Source organism: Macrotis lagotis, chromosome 1 (genome assembly GCF_037893015.1).
Source record: "Macrotis lagotis isolate mMagLag1 chromosome 1, bilby.v1.9.chrom.fasta, whole genome shotgun sequence".
Taxonomy (NCBI): domain Eukaryota; kingdom Metazoa; phylum Chordata; class Mammalia; order Peramelemorphia; family Peramelidae; genus Macrotis; species Macrotis lagotis.
The window spans coordinates 901,227,692-901,246,964 of NC_133658.1; the positions used below are offsets into that span (position 1 = coordinate 901,227,692).

At 56.5% G+C, this 19,273-nt stretch overlaps 2 protein-coding genes across 5 annotated transcripts; both read left to right on the forward strand.

Moving 5' to 3' along the window:
* Positions 1-280: 280 nt before the first annotated feature.
* On the forward strand, positions 281-11,965 carry HNRNPL (heterogeneous nuclear ribonucleoprotein L). 3 transcript variants are annotated; one of them, XM_074218999.1, is made up of 13 exons: positions 283-639; positions 2,419-2,537; positions 4,659-4,896; positions 4,983-5,068; positions 5,413-5,509; positions 5,655-5,727; positions 8,746-8,817; positions 8,929-9,209; positions 9,815-9,936; positions 10,354-10,555; positions 10,885-10,942; positions 11,057-11,152; positions 11,593-11,964. In XM_074218999.1, the coding sequence occupies exons 1-13, from the start codon at positions 286-288 to the stop codon at positions 11,649-11,651; spliced, it is 1,857 nt and encodes a 618-aa protein (XP_074075100.1). In that variant the 5' UTR covers positions 283-285; the 3' UTR covers positions 11,652-11,964. The 3 variants fall into 3 exon arrangements, with proteins under 3 accessions (XP_074075099.1, XP_074075100.1, XP_074075101.1); XM_074218998.1 differs by having other exon boundaries at positions 281-639; positions 8,746-9,209; positions 11,593-11,965; XM_074219000.1 differs by lacking the exon at positions 283-639 and adding an exon at positions 1,025-1,215 and having other exon boundaries at positions 8,746-9,209; positions 11,593-11,963.
* A 2,572-nt stretch (positions 11,966-14,537) lies between these two features.
* On the forward strand, positions 14,538-19,268 carry ECH1 (enoyl-CoA hydratase 1). 2 transcript variants are annotated; one of them, XM_074219018.1, is made up of 10 exons: positions 14,538-14,634; positions 15,542-15,728; positions 16,321-16,409; positions 16,758-16,882; positions 16,967-17,015; positions 17,218-17,282; positions 17,404-17,474; positions 17,565-17,636; positions 17,921-18,071; positions 19,051-19,268. In XM_074219018.1, exons 1-10 carry the CDS (start codon positions 14,583-14,585, stop codon positions 19,153-19,155), a joined length of 966 nt encoding a protein of 321 aa, XP_074075119.1. In that variant the 5' UTR covers positions 14,538-14,582; the 3' UTR covers positions 19,156-19,268. The 2 variants fall into 2 exon arrangements, with proteins under 2 accessions (XP_074075119.1, XP_074075117.1); XM_074219016.1 differs by having other exon boundaries at positions 14,568-14,685.
* The last annotated feature ends 5 nt before the right edge of the window (positions 19,269-19,273 follow it).

A 19,273-nucleotide genomic window follows, 5' to 3' on the forward strand; every position in this document is an offset into this window, starting at 1 on the left:
GCAGGTCGGGGGCCTGACTCGGAAAAAAAAAAAAAGGGCCACGGCCCGGCCCTATCAGACTTGACTTTGTTGCCGAGCGGCGATGCGCCGGGAGCGCGCACGAGGGAGGAGGGGCAGGGAGCGGTGGCCCGGTCAGGGCCAATCCAGGTCCACCTCAGCGGGCGGGGGGGCGGGACCCACGTCTGAGTGACGGGTAGCCGTGCCAATGAAGATGCCGGAGGGGCGGGGCGGGGGTGCTCCCCCTATCGGGAGGGGGCGGCGGGTGACGGGCGGGTCCCTCCCCCAATGAGAGGCGGGGGGAGGCGGGTTCGCGCCGCCATGTCGCGGAGGCTGCTGCCCCGGGCGGAGAAGCGGCGGCGGCGGCAAGAGCAGCGGCAGCAACTGGAGGAGCCGCAGGAGCATCAGGAACCACAGCAGCTGCAGCGGCGGCGCCGGCGGGCGGCGGGAGCCATGGTGAAGATGGCGGCGGCGGGCGGCGGTGGCGGCGGCGGCCGTTACTACGGTGGAGGCGGCGGAGGCGGCGGCGGCGGCAGCGAAGGCGGCCGGGCCCCGAAGCGGCTAAAGACGGACAACGCCGGCGAGCAGCACGGAGGCGGCGGGGGAGGAGCCGGGGCGGCGGGCGGCGGCGGCGGCGGAGGGGTGAGGAGGGTCCGGGGCCTAACGGGGCCGGTGGGCGGGCGGGCGGGCCGAGAGCCTCATTTTGGGCCGGGCGGGTGCGCGCCGGCCTCGTGCCGTTGGGGCCGCGGGGGGAGGGGCGAACGTTTTCTGGGAGGCTGGAGCCGGCCGGGCTCGCGCCGCAGGAGCAGCCTCTGCGCGTGCGCGGGGCCACCGAGGCGTGTGCTCCTGGGGCGGGGGAGGGAGCTCGGCCGGGGTGGCCGCTAGCGCTCGCCTCCGCTCTGTGCGCCTGCGCGCCCTTCCCGCGTGGGTGGCGGTTGGGAGGGTGCGCGCGCAGGCTGGTCTGTGCGGAGAGGGGGGTGATGCTGATACGCGGCCGGATTTTTTTGCGCCTGCGCAGTAGGTCTGCCATCCATCTCCTGGTCCGTTTGTGGGTCACACGTGGTAGGACCTTTCTCTTTTTTTGTGGCCGAGGCCTGTAGAAGCTGCGCGAATTGCCATGGTCTCAAATACCCACCACCTAAGTAGCTAATGCTTTCCTCCCCAGCCCAGCTGAGGGGCCACGGGGAGTGGCAGCACCTTGGAATCCAGCCCAGACACGTGAGGGTCCCCTCATTTCCCCCATTTCAGTTTCCCGTTTGATGCTGCCCTTCCTGCCTGACCCTGCAGCCCCCCTCCTTTCTTCCTCTTTGCCCCCCCTCCCCCCCCCAGCCAAGTAGTGCTGCAGAGAGCAGCAGCCAGGCCCCTGGGGAAGGGGGCTGCAGAGGGGGACCCCATCTAGAGTAGGGAAATGGAAGCCCTTTTGGTCCCCGTTTGGGACAGGGTGAGGCAGGAGGAGGTTCCTCTGCTGTTTGTGGTCAGGGGTGGACTTCAGCTTTGTAGAAGACCCTTTAAGGATCTTCTATCTGAAGGGGAACAAGAAGGAATGGGCTTCAATAGGCTACTCATTCCCTTTCTCTGCAGACTGGAATTTGACTGCTCCTCGTGTTTTAGAGAGGACCTTTCTTGTTGTCTCACCTAGTGAGGTAGATCCCTGACAACTTCTCCATAGACTTGAAGCCTTGGAAAATCAGAATTCAGACCTTGCCCAATCACCAACTAGCTGTGTGATCCCGGGCCAGTCACTTAAGTTCTGAGTCTCATTTTCTTCACCTGTAAAATGAAGAGGTGGACCGGATGGTCTCTAAAGACCTTCTGGCTCTTGTTCTATGATCATAGGAAAGATGAGGTGGCAAAGTTGTGAGCTGTTGTTGAGCTGTGGAGTAGGATTAGGGGGTGACCTTCCAGGAAGAATAGGCCCCCTGGCAGGCTGAGGCTCCCATCCTCCCCAATGTTCTTTAGCCATGAGATTCCATGGGAGTGTGGCCAAAGCAAACAGGGCCTTGGGATGTTGGCAGTCTGTGAGTGCAGCCTGGTCTGAAGCAGGACAGAGCGCAGGGTTGTCCTTGTATGGGCTCCCCTTCCTCCTCCCTTTTTGTTTTTTAATCTCTTCATAGTTACAGTATAAGGTCTCTAAATAACTTGTTTCCTCTCAGCCGACTCCACCTTTAGCTGGAGAAGCATGCTATGTTTCTGGGAGCTAGGGATGGGGAGGGAGGCAGAGAGCTTCCTTCATTAGGGGCTTTGCCTCAGCTGTTTATTTTACTAAATTCACTTTATTGATAACTTTTGTTTTTGCTACGTCATAGTCATTTCTTGACTGAGCTTTTGAATTTGAGGTATTTTAGATTCTCTGGTGGTTTCTGTGAGAGAAGCAGTAGTTACAGGGAGAAAATGAAACAGGGCCTTGTTTCCTTTCCTCAGGAAAATTACGATGACCCCCACAAAACCCCAGCCTCCCCAGTCGTCCACATAAGGGGCCTGATTGATGGTGTGGTGGAAGCCGATCTTGTGGAGGCCTTGCAGGAATTTGGGCCTATCAGGTATGGAGGATTGCGGGGGGGGGGGGGGGGGGTGCGGGTTGGAGAAATCTTGGTCATTTCATTTCCATATTCTCTTTACCTCCCGAGTCTGACTGATAGTGCTCTGCTTGCTGCTGATCTTGATGTAATCATTTGTTATCCTTAGGAATGAGTATAGAGGAGAGAAGATGGCTGTTTTTAAACTAAACTTTTTTAATTCAACAAAAACTTTTTCTATACCCCACCCAATTGGGAATAAAGGAGAAAGTTTTGGTAATCAATAAGGCACAATCAACAAAAATCTCATAATGACTATATCCAAAAACAGTCTCATTCTGTACTCTTGAGTCCATTATCTCTTTGTTGTGCTGTAGGAAGCATAGATCTCCTTGGTTCTTTGAAATTATGATTGGTCATTGTATTTAGCAGCATTTTTAAGTCTTCTGAGATTGTTTTTATAATATTGCTGCTATCGTATAAATTGTTCTTCTGGTTCAGCTTACTTTTCCCTTTGTAACCTTTGGACAAGTTTTCCCAGGTTTCTTTAAAAACATCCCCTTTCATTTCTTAGAGCGTAGTAGTACATATCCATCACCTTGGTTTTAGTCAGTCTCCAATTGATGGGCACCCCTTCGGTTTCCATTTCTATACCACCAAAACAGCTGCTTTAAATATTTTTGTGCACGTGAACCCCTTCCCTTTTTTCTCTGTTTCAAAGGGTGTTCACAGTTGGGTGACTTTTGGCCATCGGTCTAAATTGCTTTCCAGAAGGGTTATGCTAATCAGAGTTCTACCAACAGAGCATTAATGGAGAAATAGTTCCAATTCTTTCGACATTTGTCATTAGCTTTTTTCGATCGACTTTTTCGAGTAGGACCTCAGAGTTAGTTCAGTTTGACAGTACTCTAATTAATAGCAATTTGGAACATTTTTTTACAAGCCTATTGATAACTTAGCGGTAACGAGATAAGTCAGTGGACATTGCATTAGGCTTGGAGTCAAGAAGACTCAACTTGATGCATTCAAATCTTGCCTCAGACACTGACTAGCTGTGTGACCCTGGAGAATTCACTTCACCCAGTTTGCCTCAGTTTCCTCATCTGTGAAATGAACTGTGGAAAGAAATGGCAAACCTGCTCTAGTAGCTCTGCCAAGAAAACTCCAGATGAGGTCAGAGACTCAGGCATGTCTGAATAAAATTGATAGCTTGAATTTCTTCTCTGGAACATTTAACCTGTTTCTGTCCTTTGACTATCAATTGGGAAATGATTTTTATTTATTTATTTATTTATTTGTTAGCCAAGACTGGGTGCCAGTGTTCCATGTCTTTGCCTTTTGCTGCTCCCCCATTCTCTTGTCCATGGTTCATATGCCCAAGTAAACTTCACCAAAGAGAATTGAACTTTGTAGTCCTGTATTTCAGGATTCAACTGACTTGGCAGGTTTGTTGTTGTTTATTAAGGCCACATGCCTTGACAAGTTTTGGTCACCCATGTAATTCCCCAAACCTCTGAGCTCTCACTTAGGCATTTTAAGGAAAGATGGGTCCTTTTTTTGTTGGGGTCCCAGATTTGCTGAATAGTGGGAGTTTTACTGGATTTCTGGAGTCGGTGACTTGGGTTTGAATCTTGGCCAAGCAGCTCTGTTCACCTATTTATGGGCAAATAACTTCACATACCTTTTCTGGGATACAGGAGTGACCCTCAGGCTTTGTCAGGCTCTAAGTCTATGATCCACTGGTCATAGGTTCTTAGTTTCTAATCACCCTACCTCCCCATCAGTTCAGGATGTCTGTCCACCCCTGGGGTCAAGATCTCTTTTTCTCCTCTCATTCCTGCCCTCCCTTGACCCTTCACAGGGCACAGCCTCAGGCCCTTCTTCCCCACTTGGGCGTATAGTGGCTGTTTTTATTTCCTCAGTTCTGTAATTGAACTATCACATTTGGGGGCAAAATGATTAGTTCTAGGCTGTGTGATTATTAACAAAATGAAGCCCAGAAGGGTCTGATGAGGCACCTCTCATTGGGATCCAGCATCTGGGTTCACCTCCATTCATTCTGTAGTGAGACTGTGTCAGCCATCGGCTTGCTGCTTCCCAACCTCTTCTCTGGAAGGACTTAAAGGAGCCTCATCTCTCCCCTAGTTATGTGGTGGTGATGCCCAAAAAGCGGCAGGCTCTGGTGGAGTTTGAGGACATCCTGGGGGCCTGCAACGCTGTGAACTATGCAGCAGACAACCAGATCTACATTGCTGGCCACCCTGCCTTTGTCAACTACTCGACCAGCCAGAAGATCTCCCGACCCGGGGACACAGACGACTCCCGGAGTGTCAACAGCGTGCTGCTCTTCACTATCCTGAATCCCATCTATTCTATTACAACGGTGAGCCAGGCTGCCGGGGAGAGCCGGGAGGGTAGCCGGGAGAGCCGATGCAGTCTTAGCTGACCTCCTCTTGTTTGGTCCCTCAGGATGTCCTCTATACCATCTGCAACCCTTGTGGCCCTGTCCAGAGAATTGTCATCTTTCGAAAGAACGGAGTTCAGGCCATGGTAGAATATCCTTGGAGACTGGAGTGTGACTAGCCTCCAGAGGTGGGGAAAGGGTGACTCCAGGGCAGGGGTCAGGGCTGAGCTGGGGGACATCTGGGTGACTGGCTTGGGGAACTAGCTGCCGTGTTCACTCAGCACCCCACGTCATTGAGTTGCTGCGCTTGGTCTCCTTGTCTGTAACGAGGGCTATTCTAGCCACCGGTCAGTTGTTGCCACATTGTGTAATTGGTCTTAGTACATCTCGAGCCAGTCTGCCTGGCCTCCTCCGGAGGGGCTGGGGTTGGCCCCTGGCCCATTTTCTCTCTTTAGGACTGTTTTCTTCAGAACTTTTTCCTTAACTTTTGTTCACATTTGACTCCGTGCAGAGTGCTCAGCGAGCCAAAGCCTCCCTCAATGGGGCTGATATCTATTCTGGCTGTTGCACGCTTAAGATTGAATACGCCAAGGTGAGTGAGCCTGGAGCTGCTGGCAGACTTACTGCCTGGGGGACAGACCTCTCTCCAAGAAAGGGGGTGCTGTCTGACGCTGGCTAAGGAGGAGCAGACTGACTTCCTCTCACCTCAGACTGATGTTCTTTTTCTCTGTGTGTAGCCGACACGTCTGAATGTATTCAAGAACGATCAGGATACCTGGGATTATACCAACCCCAACCTCAGTGGACAAGGTAACCTTGATGCCTTCTTTGTCTCTCACTCCCCTCCCCCCCCGTCAGGCGACTCTCACACTCCTAGGTCGGCCTCAGTGTTATGTAATGCCATTGGACATAGAGCATATCAGGGGAGGAAGCAGGTGGTCTTCTGAGGGCACCAGTGTGGCTCCTGCCTTGACAGTCAAGCAGGAAAAGAATGGGGCTGTGGGGGCTGATCTTGGGCGAGGAGCCTGTTGTAAGCTATTTGCTTTGTCTGAACTCCTTGGCCCCCAGCCCCGGGGATTGCCTCTCCTGTCTTTGCAGGGGCCAGTTAGGGCTGAGGCAGCATACTGGAGCCGAAGGGACCTCAGAGGTCCTCTGGTCTGCCCTACTAAGCTCTTTTTATTAAAGGGGGAAACCAGACCTAAGGGGCTGTCAGTCTCGTCAGGGCGTGAGGGGATAAATGGGTGGCCCGGTAATGGGCTTCTCAAGCTCAGAGTGAGGCATTACTTGAGTTGCCTTGAAGGAAGGGAGGCAGAATAGTTAGCAAGTGGGAATGGGGTTGGGGCCCAGAACCTGTGGGTTTAGGCTCAGGCCAAGCAGGAGAGAAGCCTGCTAGCTCCCCGGGGTGTCCACAGGGACCATGCAGGAGACTTAGCTGACTTCTTAGTTGAGTGGTGCTGCTGCCATGGGTGTTTGTGTGGTGAGGAAGACCCCCTAGGGACTCCTCTCCTCTGTGGGCTCTTGATGTGGAGGATGGTCCCCCTGAGCAGAGGCCTTGGTCTCTTCTGGGCAAACAGAAGGGGTAGGGAAGGCAGGCAAGGGGGCTGGGCTGGGCAGGTGGGTTTCTCCTGGGGCGCCCGCTCCGCTCCTCATCGTGGCAGACCATCCTCTGTTCCTGAGGCCAGACCCACATTTGTGAATCTCAGAGTGAGCAATGGCATTACATGAGTTGTAACAGAAACATGAAAAGCCCAGCTTTCTTCTCCAAGGTACATTACTAGAACATGTGCAGAGCGGCAGGGGCGGGCCTTTGGTTTTGACGGCCCTTGCCTTTCCTGGCCCAAGGCTGGGGGACAAAAGCAGGGCGGGGAGCCGCCCTGGCGCTCGGAGTGAGCAGGGGTTTGGCAGCCCCCCTGGGGACCGTTCCCTTGGCGGCTCTGCCTCTGTACATCGCTCACCAACACACAGGGTAGGACCCCCTAGCTCTTCTTGGAGAGAACACGCAGCCTCCTTCAGGTACCAGAAACAGCTGCAGATTTGAGCTCACTACATCAAGAACACCACACCGCGCTCCAAGGAACAGCTACAAGCACAGAGACAGAGAGAGACAGAGACAGAGAGAGAGACTCAACAGGGCGGCAGCCGCTGCTTTTTTTTTTATTATGGTGGTTTTTTTTTTAATAAAGTCAAAACCAAACTTTGAACCCACGAATGTACACAGAAGTAGGAAACACAGAACAGAGGTTTTCTCCTAACCAGCCCAGCGGCGCTCTTTTCGGAGAACGTTTCATAAGCCGAAGTAGATTCCAGTGGCCCTCCAAGACTATAGGATTCTCCTCTCCATTCCTCGCCATATTGGTTAAGTTTTTTGGTTTGGGGAGGGCTTTTTTTCCTTTTTTCCGTTTTGGTTTTTCTCTGCAGTCATCGGCTGCCCACCTAATACGTACCAACTGGAGATCCAAACCCCATCCAGACCCAACAAGGGTCAAACAGCTCAGAACACACAGCGATGTCCCGGCGCGTAGCTGGGGCGCGTCCCGAGGCACAAGGCGGGCATAGCGGGGCCATGGGCACACTCGCATAACAGAGACGCCAGACACGCACACGGAGAGCCAGCTACACAGGCAGCAGCCGCACCCCTCCACCGCACCCCACCGCAGCACACAAATGTTGAGGAGGCGCAAACACGGAGGAAGGAACACTTTCCACTTATACACCACTCTTGGCCACTTTCTGATCTCTGCTGAGGACAGAACTTCTGTGAGCCAGTTTTTGTTTAAGCAGAAAATTGACTTGAAAAGAAAAATAAATTGAAAAAAAATTGTAGCGGATTTGTAACGTAAATTGTATTTATGACTGTAAAACCATGTGATGCAGGGTCGCAGTGTATGTTTGATGGGACGCCATCTTTCAGAACTGTGCTAACTCACTGTTGAAGCGTCCAATGGTAAGAGAAAATACAGATTTGTTTTATGTGACAAATGGACATTGTACTCTGTACTGCTGTAAGTAGCCCTTTTCCATCTTTGTAATGACTGACTGTTGGAATAAACCCAGTATGAAATGCAGCTGGCGGGACGGCAACATTGTATGGCTCCGGGAACGTTCACGCCTTGTCCATGATTGCTCATTTTAACGGATTCCTGCTTTTGTCAGCCTCCTAGGGGCTGGGGGCGGGGAGGGGGCTAGGGAGGGGGGCACAGAGACCTTGTGTTGCTATCTTTTACCCCCTAGTGGTCACGTGAGGTGAATTTGGGGACTGTACCCAGTGACCCAAAGGAGTGCCAAGAGATGTCAATGGGGTTGCCTTCCTGGGCCTCTCTGTCTCTGCGCACCTGTGATCTGTCCATTTTCACCCACACCTGTCCACTTTGGGCCCATTGTTTGTCAGGCAATTGGAGATCCATTAACCATTTGGGATAAAGGTCCCCTTTGTACCATCCCTGCATTTCTTTAATCTAGGATAGAGTGAGAATTAAGGCATATTGCAAAGAACTGGGGGCAGACAGAGATCCCCTATTAAAACACAGGGTGTCTGGCCCATTGGCAGGAACAGGGACCGCATGCCCCCTTTCCCTCCCCAAGGCTCTCTGAGCCTTTGGAAGAATTGATTTGTCTCTTAACAGACACAGTGGCTCCTGGCTTCAGGCCTCTGCCCCCAACCTCACGTGGCCTTAAGAGGAAGCCAACTCCTAGTGTCCCCTGGGACAGCAAGCCAGTATGGTTTGCCATACCTGGGGCTTTGAGAATTCTGATGCAGAGGCCCCTAGAGAGGGAAAGAAGTGCTCCCTGGTTCCTGGATGAGGCTCTGACACTTGTCTCTGTTCACAGGTGACCCCGGCAGCAATCCAAACAAGCGTCAGAGACAGCCTCCTCTCCTGGGAGATCACCCCGCAGAATATGGTGAGGGCAGGGGGTTCCCCTCCGTGGACTCCCGTGGCTCATGCGACCCTGCCCGCCGTCCGCCCCGCAAATTCTCACCCGTCCTCCCTCTCTTTCCTTCCCACCCCCCAGGAGGGCCTCACGGTGGGTACCACAGCCATTACCATGATGAGGGCTACGGGCCCCCTCCACCTCACTACGAAGGGAGAAGGATGGGCCCACCAGTGGGGGGCCATCGTCGGGGCCCAAGCCGCTATGGCCCTCAGTATGGCCACCCCCCGCCCCCTCCCCCACCGCCTGAGTATGGCCCCCACGCAGACAGCCCTGTGCTGATGGTCTATGGCCTTGACCAGTCCAAGATGAACTGTGACCGTGTCTTCAATGTCTTCTGTCTCTACGGCAATGTGGAGAAGGTGAGCTAGGGACAGGGCAGGTGTGCAAGGGCAGCTCAGCTCTAGTGTAGAGGTCATAGGCAGGGCCCTAAAGCCGGCCAGTGGAGGCTGAAATGGGCAGGCTTTGTCTTAGCTGGAGGCAGGGAGGGACAGGAAGCGCTTTGGAGGCCAGGGAGCAGGGGAGAATCTACAAGTCAGCTTCTTATTTTCTTTGTCTTTGGGTAAAATGACTGACTTTTAGCCCCTTGGGACCTTGGTTACCCGAGTTTTAAAATATGGAGGGATAGACTCGAAGATTTAGGAAATATCTTTGGGGGGAGGGGGAAGATTGAATCATTGAGGTTAAGTGACCTGGCCAGGGTCACACAGCTAATAAGTATTGAGTGTCGGAGGCTAAACTGTCCTCCTGACTTCAGGGCAAGTGCTCTATCCACTGTACCACCTCACTGCCCCAAGGAAGTCTTTTACAGATCTGCTTTGATTTAGGGGAAGGGGGTTGCACAGGGAATTTAATAGATGCCAAGACACAGAGAACCCTTGTGCGCCTGCTAGGCCTTGGAAGGTGGGGCAAGCCCATCGGGTCAAGCCTGCTGATGGGGCAGGGCCCTTCTTTGCTCTCTCTGTAGGTAAAGTTCATGAAGAGTAAGCCGGGGGCTGCCATGGTAGAGATGGCGGATGGCTATGCGGTGGACAGAGCGATCACTCACCTCAACAACAACTTCATGTTTGGACAGAAGCTGAATGTGTGGTAGGTCATCATCCTGCTTCTCTTCCCCCCCCCCCAAATCCTGCAGTTCTGTGGGATCCAAATTCTATAGGACTGGTAGCAGATAGGGGGCCACCATTGGGACCCTAGTCAATCTGAATTAAGGAAGAGAGGCCTAGCTAGTTGGCAGAAAGTGGTGGAGGCAGAAAGGACAAAAAGAAGCCAGACTGATACGGGGGGGGGGGGGGGGCTGGAGAGGAAATGGGCCTGGCCTCTATAAAGTGCTGGGGAAACTGGGGAGGGGGCCAAAGCTCGAGGTGCAGGTACTAGCCCTGAGACACCAAGGAAAAGAGGGGAGTTTTGGGGAGAGTGGTGGTTGCAGGAAGGGAGCTGGTGTCATAAAGATAATGCAACGTAGCTTTGTGCCTTTCTTTCTCCCCTTCCCCCATTCCACGATAGCGTCTCCAAGCAGCAGGCCATCATGCCTGGCCAATCTTATGGACTGGAGGACGGGTCGTGCAGCTACAAAGACTTCAGTGGCTCACGCAACAACCGCTTCTCGACTCCGGAGCAGGCAGCTAAGAACAGGATCCAGCACCCCAGCAACGTGCTGCACTTTTTCAATGCTCCCCTGGAGGTTACTGAGGACAACTTCTTTGAGGTGAGGAAGGGATAGGTCTGTGTTCCCAGGCTTCCCAGAACATTGGGGAGGACCCTCAGTCCCTCAGGCTATTCTCCTTCTCTTGGATTGGGGATACCTAAAGAGCTCTATCCACCAATAAGTTGTGTGAGGTGGAGGGGCTGCTGTGGACTGCAGCTTTAGTGACCTGGGTCCTTCTGTGACCTCTTGACAGGTTTCCAGCTCTGAGTCTGTGGTCCTATGAAACCCACCTAGATCAGCTTTCAGAAAGCCAACCCCATGGGGCTCTGGGGCAGGTAGGAAATGGGGCTACATTTCTTAAGACTCGGTTTCCTTTCTTTGCTTTCCAGATCTGCGATGAGCTAGGAGTAAAGCGGCCTGCTTCAGTGAAGGTGTTTTCAGGGAAAAGTGAGTATAAGGGGACACCCCCATGGGTGGGCTGAGGGGTCCACAACTCTTGCTTCTTGACTGAATCATGGCCTAGCCCTTTGCCTTCTGACCTTTTGGCTGATCTGGTTGCAGGTGAAAGAAGCTCCTCAGGCCTGTTGGAGTGGGAGTCAAAGAGTGATGCCCTGGAGACCTTGGGCTTCCTGAACCATTACCAGATGAAGAATCCAAGTAAGTGATCCAGACCCCTCTTCCTGCCATCTTTCATCCCCTAACCATGGTGTATATGGGGAAAGAGTGATAGTGGCCTGAGGGTGTGGATCCATATGCTCCAGCTGCTAAGGGCAGGGGTAGAAAGCCCCAAGCTCTGGCAGAGGAACACCTGGAAGGGCCGCGAGGTGTGTTAGGAGAGCCCCAGGCTTGAAGTCTGAGAACAGTGCATTGTTTAATTGGGAGGGGCCAGGACCTATCCCAGACTTCTTCACTAGGACTTGTTGGGGCTGATCTAGTCGGTGTGGAAGCTGGCATTCTGCCCTGGCATCCCAAGCTGCCCATAAACTACTTGGTGCTCATTGCTGCTGTGGGTTGGGGCTTGTTTCCTGGAAGGTACAGAAGGGGCCCCTCCACACCATCCCTTCCATGTGTGACCTTGTTATCTTTTTTCTCCCTAGATGGTCCGTATCCGTACACCCTGAAGCTGTGTTTCTCCACCGCTCAGCATGCCTCCTAATGACACACCCAGGACATATCCTGGACGAGGCCCAAGCAGGAAGCCCACCCTCCTTTCCTTTCTGCCGGTTTTTGCAAAAGTTCTTGTATTCCTTTTCTAATGCTAGTTTTAGTAGAGGCTTAACCATAATGGAAACCCTGCAAGTCTGGAGAGGGGGGAGTCTCCATCTCCAAGATTAACCTTCACTTTTTGAAATTATTGTACATGTGATTTTTTTTTTCCTGTTCATACATTTGTGCTGCCTGCCCCTGTGCTTCCAGCACATTTCAATAAAATTGTTTGGAAAATAAACGTTGTGGTTATATGACCAAAGAGTGTTTTTTCATCCTTCATCCTAACCTGGAAGCCCAACCGATCTGTAGTCAATGCTGGGTCTGTCTTGTGTTTTTGTATTGACATCTCTAATACTGAGCAGTCAGGGAATAATTAATAATCACCTCTTCATGTGCTGACCCTTGGGGACATGAGTCCCTGCCTTCAAGGAGCTCACTTGCAAACAACTATGTACAACAAGGTAGTAGAGAAGGTCCTAAAATGCAGGGGAATGAATGACTGTTGAAGGTGGGATTTTAGTTGGAGAAAAGGCAGAGAGGAATCATGGAAGGTTCTTGGAACAGCCAGGAGGCCAGTGTCCCTGCATCGGAGAGGATGTTTTGGGAATGTCTGGGTAAATGGAGGGCCTGGGTTATGAAGGATGTTGAAGACCAAGCTGCATTTGCTTTTAGGGGCAATAAAGTGTGAAAATTGGTCATTCCTGTACCTTAGGGAGAATCACTTTGGCTGAATGGATGAGGACAGATTGGAGTGAGGAAGGGACTGGAGGCAGCAGGCTACTCTGCAGCTATTCGAGATCTAGGAATAAGATGGTCTGCTGCACGGTGGGGACTGTCTGGAGGATCTCACAGGCCTAGACCATATCTGATGTAGGGAAGAGGGTGGGGTCCAGATTGAATAGGCAAAAGGAAATGTCTATTGGGCCATCCATTGGGTGCTTCTGAAATTGGAGATGGGAGTTTGGAGACCAGAGAATTGGGGAAAGGAAAGGTAGATTTTGGAAACACACATGCTCTCAAATGGGCTTTCCATGACTACACATGTGTAGTCTATATAGAATTGTTTTCTAGATAGGGAGGGAGAGAGGGAATTTGAAATTCAAATACGAAAATGTTTAGTATGAATGGTAAAGCCACAGGAGCTGATGTCACTGAATGATAGCGTGGAGTCAGAAGAGGAGGCAGCGCAGGACAGAATCCGAGGATGTGATGAGGAGATTTTTCAAAGGAGATGGAAGAAGTCAGAGGAAAGGTATAGAGATGGTGATGGGGTCAAAGGCTGCTGAGAGGTCAAGGAGGATGAGGAAAAATGGTCACCAAATTGGGCAAAGAAGAGATCGGTGGTCACTTAGGGGAGAGGGGCCAGTGGAACGCTGAGGTCAGAAACCGGGTTGTAAGGGCTTAAGAAGCGCTGAAGCACCAACTGTAGATGGCCTTTCTGGGGAGTTGAGCTCCAGAGGGCAGAAGCAAAGTAAAATGATGGATAGCGAGGAAGGATCAGGATGAGGGTTTGTAGGCTGGAGGGAGTGGTCCGGGAGAGATTGCAATGGAAGTGCAGCCGGGTGGTTAGACCACTGACCCTGAAGTCGAGAGAACCTGACTCGTGTCTGGCCTCAGACACTAGTGGGAACCTCCATCCGATGTGGCAGAGTGCTCGGGGAGGGCCCGCAGACAGCAGCGGCCAGGGTTTTGCTTGGGTGGCTCCTAAGAAGAGCAGGGACCTCAATGGAGGGGGAGGGGGGCAGGCGGCCCAAGACGGGGGAGAGTCACAAGTATTTCGAGTCCCCTTCCTTGAACAGTGCAAAGGGGCCGGGGGGGCCTGGGCCGGGGAGGCCGGGCCGGGGGGGTCCTGGGCCGGGGGAGTCCTGGGCCGGGGGGGGTCCTGGGCCGGGGAGGCCTGGGCCGGGGAGGCCGGGCCGGGGGGGTCCTGGGCCGGGGAGGCCTGGGCCGGGGGGGGTCCTGGGCCGGGGAGGCCGGGCCGGGGGGGGTCCTGGGCCGGGGAGGCCTGGGCCGGGGAGGCCGGGCCGGGGGGGTCCTGGGCCGGGGAGGCCTGGGCCGGGGGGGCCTGGGCCGGGGGGGTCCTGGGCCGGGGAGGCCGGGCCGGGGGGGTCCTGGGCCGGGGAGGCCTGGGCCGGGGAGGCCGGGCCGGGGAGGCCTGGGCCGGGGAGGCCGGGCCGGGGAGGGTCCTGGGCCGGGGAGGCCGGGCCGGGGGGGGGCCTGGGCCGGGGAGGCCGGGCCGGGGAGGCCGGGCCGGGGAGGCCTGGGCCGGGGGGGTCCTGGGCCGGGGAGGCCGGGCCGGGGGGGGGCCTGGGCCGGGGAGGCCTGGGCCGGGGAGGCCGGGCCGGGGAGGCCGGGCCGGGGGGGTCCTGGGCCGGGGAGGCCTGGGCCGGGGAGGCTGGGCCGAGAGCCCGGAGAGAAGCCGGGAAATGGGAGGAGTGGGGAGACTGAGGAAGAAGGCAGCTTTGTGGCCCCCGGTGAGGACGCAGCTTGGGGAGTGAGGCCGTAGCGGTCGGCGGGGTGACCTCCGGGGAGAAGAGGGGCTGCGTGAGGGCGTGAGGGCGGCCCCCCCCTGCGGCCCTGCCCGCCGGCCACTGGCTGGAGCTGGGGGCGCGGCCCGGCGACGCCGCCCGGGGCCCGGCTCCATCTCCCTCCTCCGGGCCCACGTTCTGGGGGCGGGGCTTCCTCCGGCCCCGCCCCCTGCCCTCACTGCCCATGGCGGCCGAGCCTTCAGGGCGCGCCGCCGGCGGGGAGGCAAGATGGCGCCCGGGGCCCGCCCCGCCGCGCCGCCCGCACTCAAGATGGCGGCGGCCTTCAAAATGGCGGCGGGGCCCCGCCCCCCGCACTCGGCGGCCACTCGGGGCCCCGCGAGCTCGTCCCCATGGCGGTCGCCACCTCGGCCTCCCGCGGCCTCCGGAGCCTCCTGCGGCGGCGTGAGTGGCCCCCGCCGGGGCCCCCCGAGGCCGGGCCCCCGGACAACTCCGGTCTTTGTCGCCCGACAGGAGCCCTGCGCCGCCCCCGCCCCCCACTCCCGGCGGCCCCCCATCCCCCGGATCCCCTGGGCCTGGCCTTTGACCCTCCATGTAACCCCCCTCCCCGCTCCCGTCTCCCCCTCCCTCCCAGACCCCTCCACTCCCTCCCCCCACTGCCCCCACCATCCGAGCCGCCCCCCGCCCCGACCTTTACCCCGCCTTGTGTTCGTGTTCCTGACCTTTCACCTCCATTCCCCTCCCCCTCCCGCCTGACCTCTCACCCACATCCTAGTCCCTGCCCAGCCCCCAACCCCTTCCTCTCCTAGTCCAGTCTGGGCTGCGGCCCCCCTTCTCCCCCCCCCGCCCCGCCCCCCTGCATTCACCCCATCCTGGGCCCCCGGAGCCCCCCCTCCCCCGTCCCCCTGCATTCACCCCATCCTGGGCCCCCGGAGCCCCCTCCCCCCTCCCCCGTCCCCCTGCATTTACCCCATCCTGGGCCCCCGGAGCCCCCTCCCCCCTCCCCCTGCATTCACCCCATCCTGGGCCCCCGGAGCCCCCGCCCCCCTGCATTCACCCCATCCTGGGCCCCCGGAGCCCCCTCCCCCCATCCCCCTGCATTCACCCCATCCTGGGCCCCCGGAGCCCCCTCCCCCGTCCCCCTGCATTCACCCCATCCTGGGCCCCCGGAGCCCCCTCCCCCCATCCCCCTGCATTCACCCCATCCTGGGCCCCCGGAGCCCCCTCCCCCATCCCCCTGCATTCACCCCATCCTGGGCCCCCGGAGCCCCCTCCCATACCCTTTCTTGCCCTGCCCCTATTCATCTTCCTGAAGTTCAGGGTGACTGATTGCCCCCCCCCCGCCCCCCAGGACTGGTGGGCAGCGGTGTCCCACACCTCAGCTTTCGCCCCGTGAGCTCGGCTAAGGACGTGGCGGCCTCCCAGGCAAAGGAACATGACTACGAGTCCCTCAAAGTGACCAAGGCAGGGGACCACGTCCTGCACGTGCAGATAAACAGGCCGGAGAAGAGGAATGCCATGAACCGGGCCTTCTGGAGGTCTGGGCAGGGGAGAAGCTCGGGGCCCAGTGCCTCGCGCAGGGGCCCAGTGCCACGCGCCGGGGCCCAGGGCCTCGCGTTTCTTAGGTCTCTAGGACCCCCCAGTGACCTAGACAACATTTGTTCACTCACCAACACTTAGCAAGCTAATAATTTCCCTGTGCCTGGCCTCGTGCTGGTCTGAGGGAGACGGGCTAGCACAGACGAGCCCTCCCAGTGTGGGCCAGGTCTGCCCTGTAGAGTGAACATCTAAGAGGCTCGGCATCTAGTCAGGGTGCATCAGAGGACCTGAACCCAGCTCCCTGGGCGTGAGGTCACTTGGTTCTGATACATAGAAGACCAGGTCTCTGCCCTTGGGCAGTAAGTATGCCCCAGGGTAGGGGCAGGGGGAGGGGAGATCTTAGAGTAATGGGTTTGAGGGGTGGGATAGCCCAAGCAGAGAAAGGGGGGATAGCCCAAGCAGAGGAAGGGGGGATAGCCCAAGCAGAGGAAGGGGGGATAGCCCAAGCAGAGGAAGGTGGGATCCCCAAGGGCTGAGGAGAGAAAAGACTGCATTTCCAGCAGGGGCTGCAATGGGGCCCTCTTTTCACAGGGAGATGGTGGAATGCTTCACCAAGATTGCCGAAGACTCCCACTGCCGGGCTGTGGTGCTCTCGGGGGCTGGGCAGATGTTCACGTCAGGTATCTCTGGTGTCCCCAGAACCCCCACCCCTATTGTCTGGGGGTGGGGGTGACACCCCACCTGACATGATGTGAGAACCAGGCATAGGGGAGGCTCCTGCATTCTCCCCCCGTTTTTACTTAGGGGGAAATTGAGGCCTCCATGAAGAAAGTGAGTTTCCCATGGATGCAGCAACCCCAGGATTGGAACTTGGGGCACGGGAGAGGGGCCTCAGAAGATGCGCAGTCATCTGGCCTGTTGAACCAGCATAGGGACCAGGGTCTCTGGACTCTTGAGAAGTCCTGGGGAGTGGCAAGACAGGACTTGGGGAGCCAGCATTCCAGGGTGTCCCTCCCCCTTCCCCCCAGGGATTGACTTTATGGACATGGCCGGAGAACTACTACAGCCACAAGGCGATGACACAGCCCGGGTCAGCTGGAATTTGCGCCACTTGATCACCAGATACCAGGAGACCTTCAATGTCCTTGAGAAGGTGGGATGGCCCTGGCCCTGGGGCGGGGCAGGGTTTGGGTGAGGTGACTTCTTTAGCCCCCCCAACCCTCACATTTCTTTTCAGTGTCCCAAGCCGGTCATCGCTGCTATCCATGGTGGTTGTATTGGGGGAGGTGAGTGGGGGGGACCTTGTCAGCCCCCCCCCCCACCGGGCTCCTATTTCTGGGTGGAAGGGGGAGGGATTCAGTGAAGGCTCCAGCAGATGCTGTGCAGCTGTCTCCAGTCTAGGGCCTTCCTCAGACCCCAGTGTATGTTCCCCAGAGCCGTTTCTTTGTGGTCCAGTGATTTCTTGAACCTTTTGCCTGTGCCTTCCAGGTGTGGACCTCATCTCTGCCTGTGACATCAGATACTGTGCCCAGGACGCCTGGTTCCAGGTGAAGGTGAGTAGAGGCTCGAGTTGGTGGACCCAGATGAGGGACCCTCTGGGTACATGACAGTGTGGACCTTCTGGCTAAATGATAGTGTGGACCTGAATCCGCCTCTCCCTCATCTCACACACAGGAGGTAGACATTGGTCTGGCTGCAGATGTGGGGACACTCCAGCGCCTGCCCCGGATCATAGGGAATCAAAGGTGTGGAGGGTGGTGGGGCTTTGGGGAGGTGGAGGAAAGAAGGGGTAGGGGGTGGGGGTTCAAGTCTAATCTCCGGCTTCCCCTCCCCAGCCTGGTGAATGAGTTGGCCTTCACTGCCCGAAAGATGATGGCGGATGAAGCTCTGAGCAGTGGTCTGGTCAGGTAAGCCCCTAATCCTTGCCCTCCTCAGGAGGGTTCGTCTCTGCCCCTGATTCCACTCCCAGAGGAGCCCCACAAGCCTCTTCAGACCTGGATGGGTTCCCTGGGGGTTTCTTCTCCACCTCCCCTTCTGGACCCTCACCCAGAGCACCTGGCCAGGGGTCTTACCTTCTCTGACAAGGCCCTTCCTGAGGGGAGGGACTTTCTTGTTCCCCACTTCCCTAAACCCCTGTGGTGTTTCTTTTTGTCCCCACCTTGGATCCCCGCCATCCGCCATCTGCCTTCAGCCGAGTGTTTCAGGACCACGAGTCCGTCCTGGCCGCGGCCTTCACTCTGGCCAGTGAGATCTCCAGCAAGAGCCCGGTGGCAGTGCAGGGCACCAAAATCAACCTGCTCTACTCCAGGGACCACAGCGTGGCCGAGGGGCTCAACTACATGGTGAGCTCCAGCCAGGGAGCTGCCCGTCTAAGCAGGGGAGACAGCTCGCAAACAGCCAGGACAAACAAGCTGCAGCCTGGATAGACAGGAAATAATCTGTGCAGGGAGGGCAGGAGGGAGCCAGGGGTAGTAGTAGAGGGAGGCCTGGGAGACCGTCCAACAGGGGGTAGGGACCCTGGGCCAGAGTTTGGATGCAGGGCCAAAGACCTTGAGGCCCCAGGTTGGCTCCTGGTGGGGGCGCAGAGAGGTCCTCTGGTGACCGAGGTATCTGGACATATAGTTAGGGATGTAGGGAAAGTGACTGGAGGGCCAGACACGAGGGCAGGAGACAGGTGTTGTGGTTGGGGTCCAGAGCCTGCTGTTGTCTGCCATTTCCTCATCCAACTTATTTTACAGATAAGGAAACTGAGGCAGGTGGGGGAAGGGACTTGCTCAGTGTCACTCACTCAGCTAGTGACTGAGGCCACATTTGAACATGACACCCCCTGGTGCCTCAGGGTGACTTAATAGACCTGAGAGCCCTTATTCAGCCACTGTTGAGTCTGGGGAGTCGAAGAGATCAGTGGCCTCAGGAGGGTGTCTTGGAAGCCTTCCACCCCACCCGAAGCTAGGCCCCTTCATCCCCTCCGATTGGATCCCCCTTCCATTGGCTGGGTCGGTCCCCCCTGTCCCCAGCCTTGACTCTCCTCACTGGGCACCACCTGTAACTCCTACCCTTGTGAGAGGCACAGCTAGGCTGCCAGGGAGCATGGCGCAGTCAGTGCCATCTTCCTGAGTTCAGATCTAGCCTCAGACGCTAACTGGGTGAGCCTGGGAAGTCATGTCATCCTGTCTGCCTCAGTTTCCTCATTTGTAAAATGAGCTGGAGAGGGAAATGGCCAGCCGCTCCAGTATCCACCCCCAAGTGGGATCTGGAATTTGGGTAGGACCGAAGGGCTAACGGCCTCCCCCACGTCTCTGGGCTCTCCTTCCTCTCCAGGCCGCCTGGAACATGAGCATGCTGCAGACCCAAGACATACCCAAGCTGATCCAGGCCCTCCTGGAAAAGAAGGATCCCAAGAGTGTCACCTTCTCCAAGCTCTGAATGCCCCTTGCCCTGCCCCCCCACCAGCCCCCTCTGCCCTTCAGAGGGGGCATGACCGATGGGAGGAGGCTTCATCTGGTTGAGTAATAAAGTCATTCTATGAACTCAGTGACTCCAA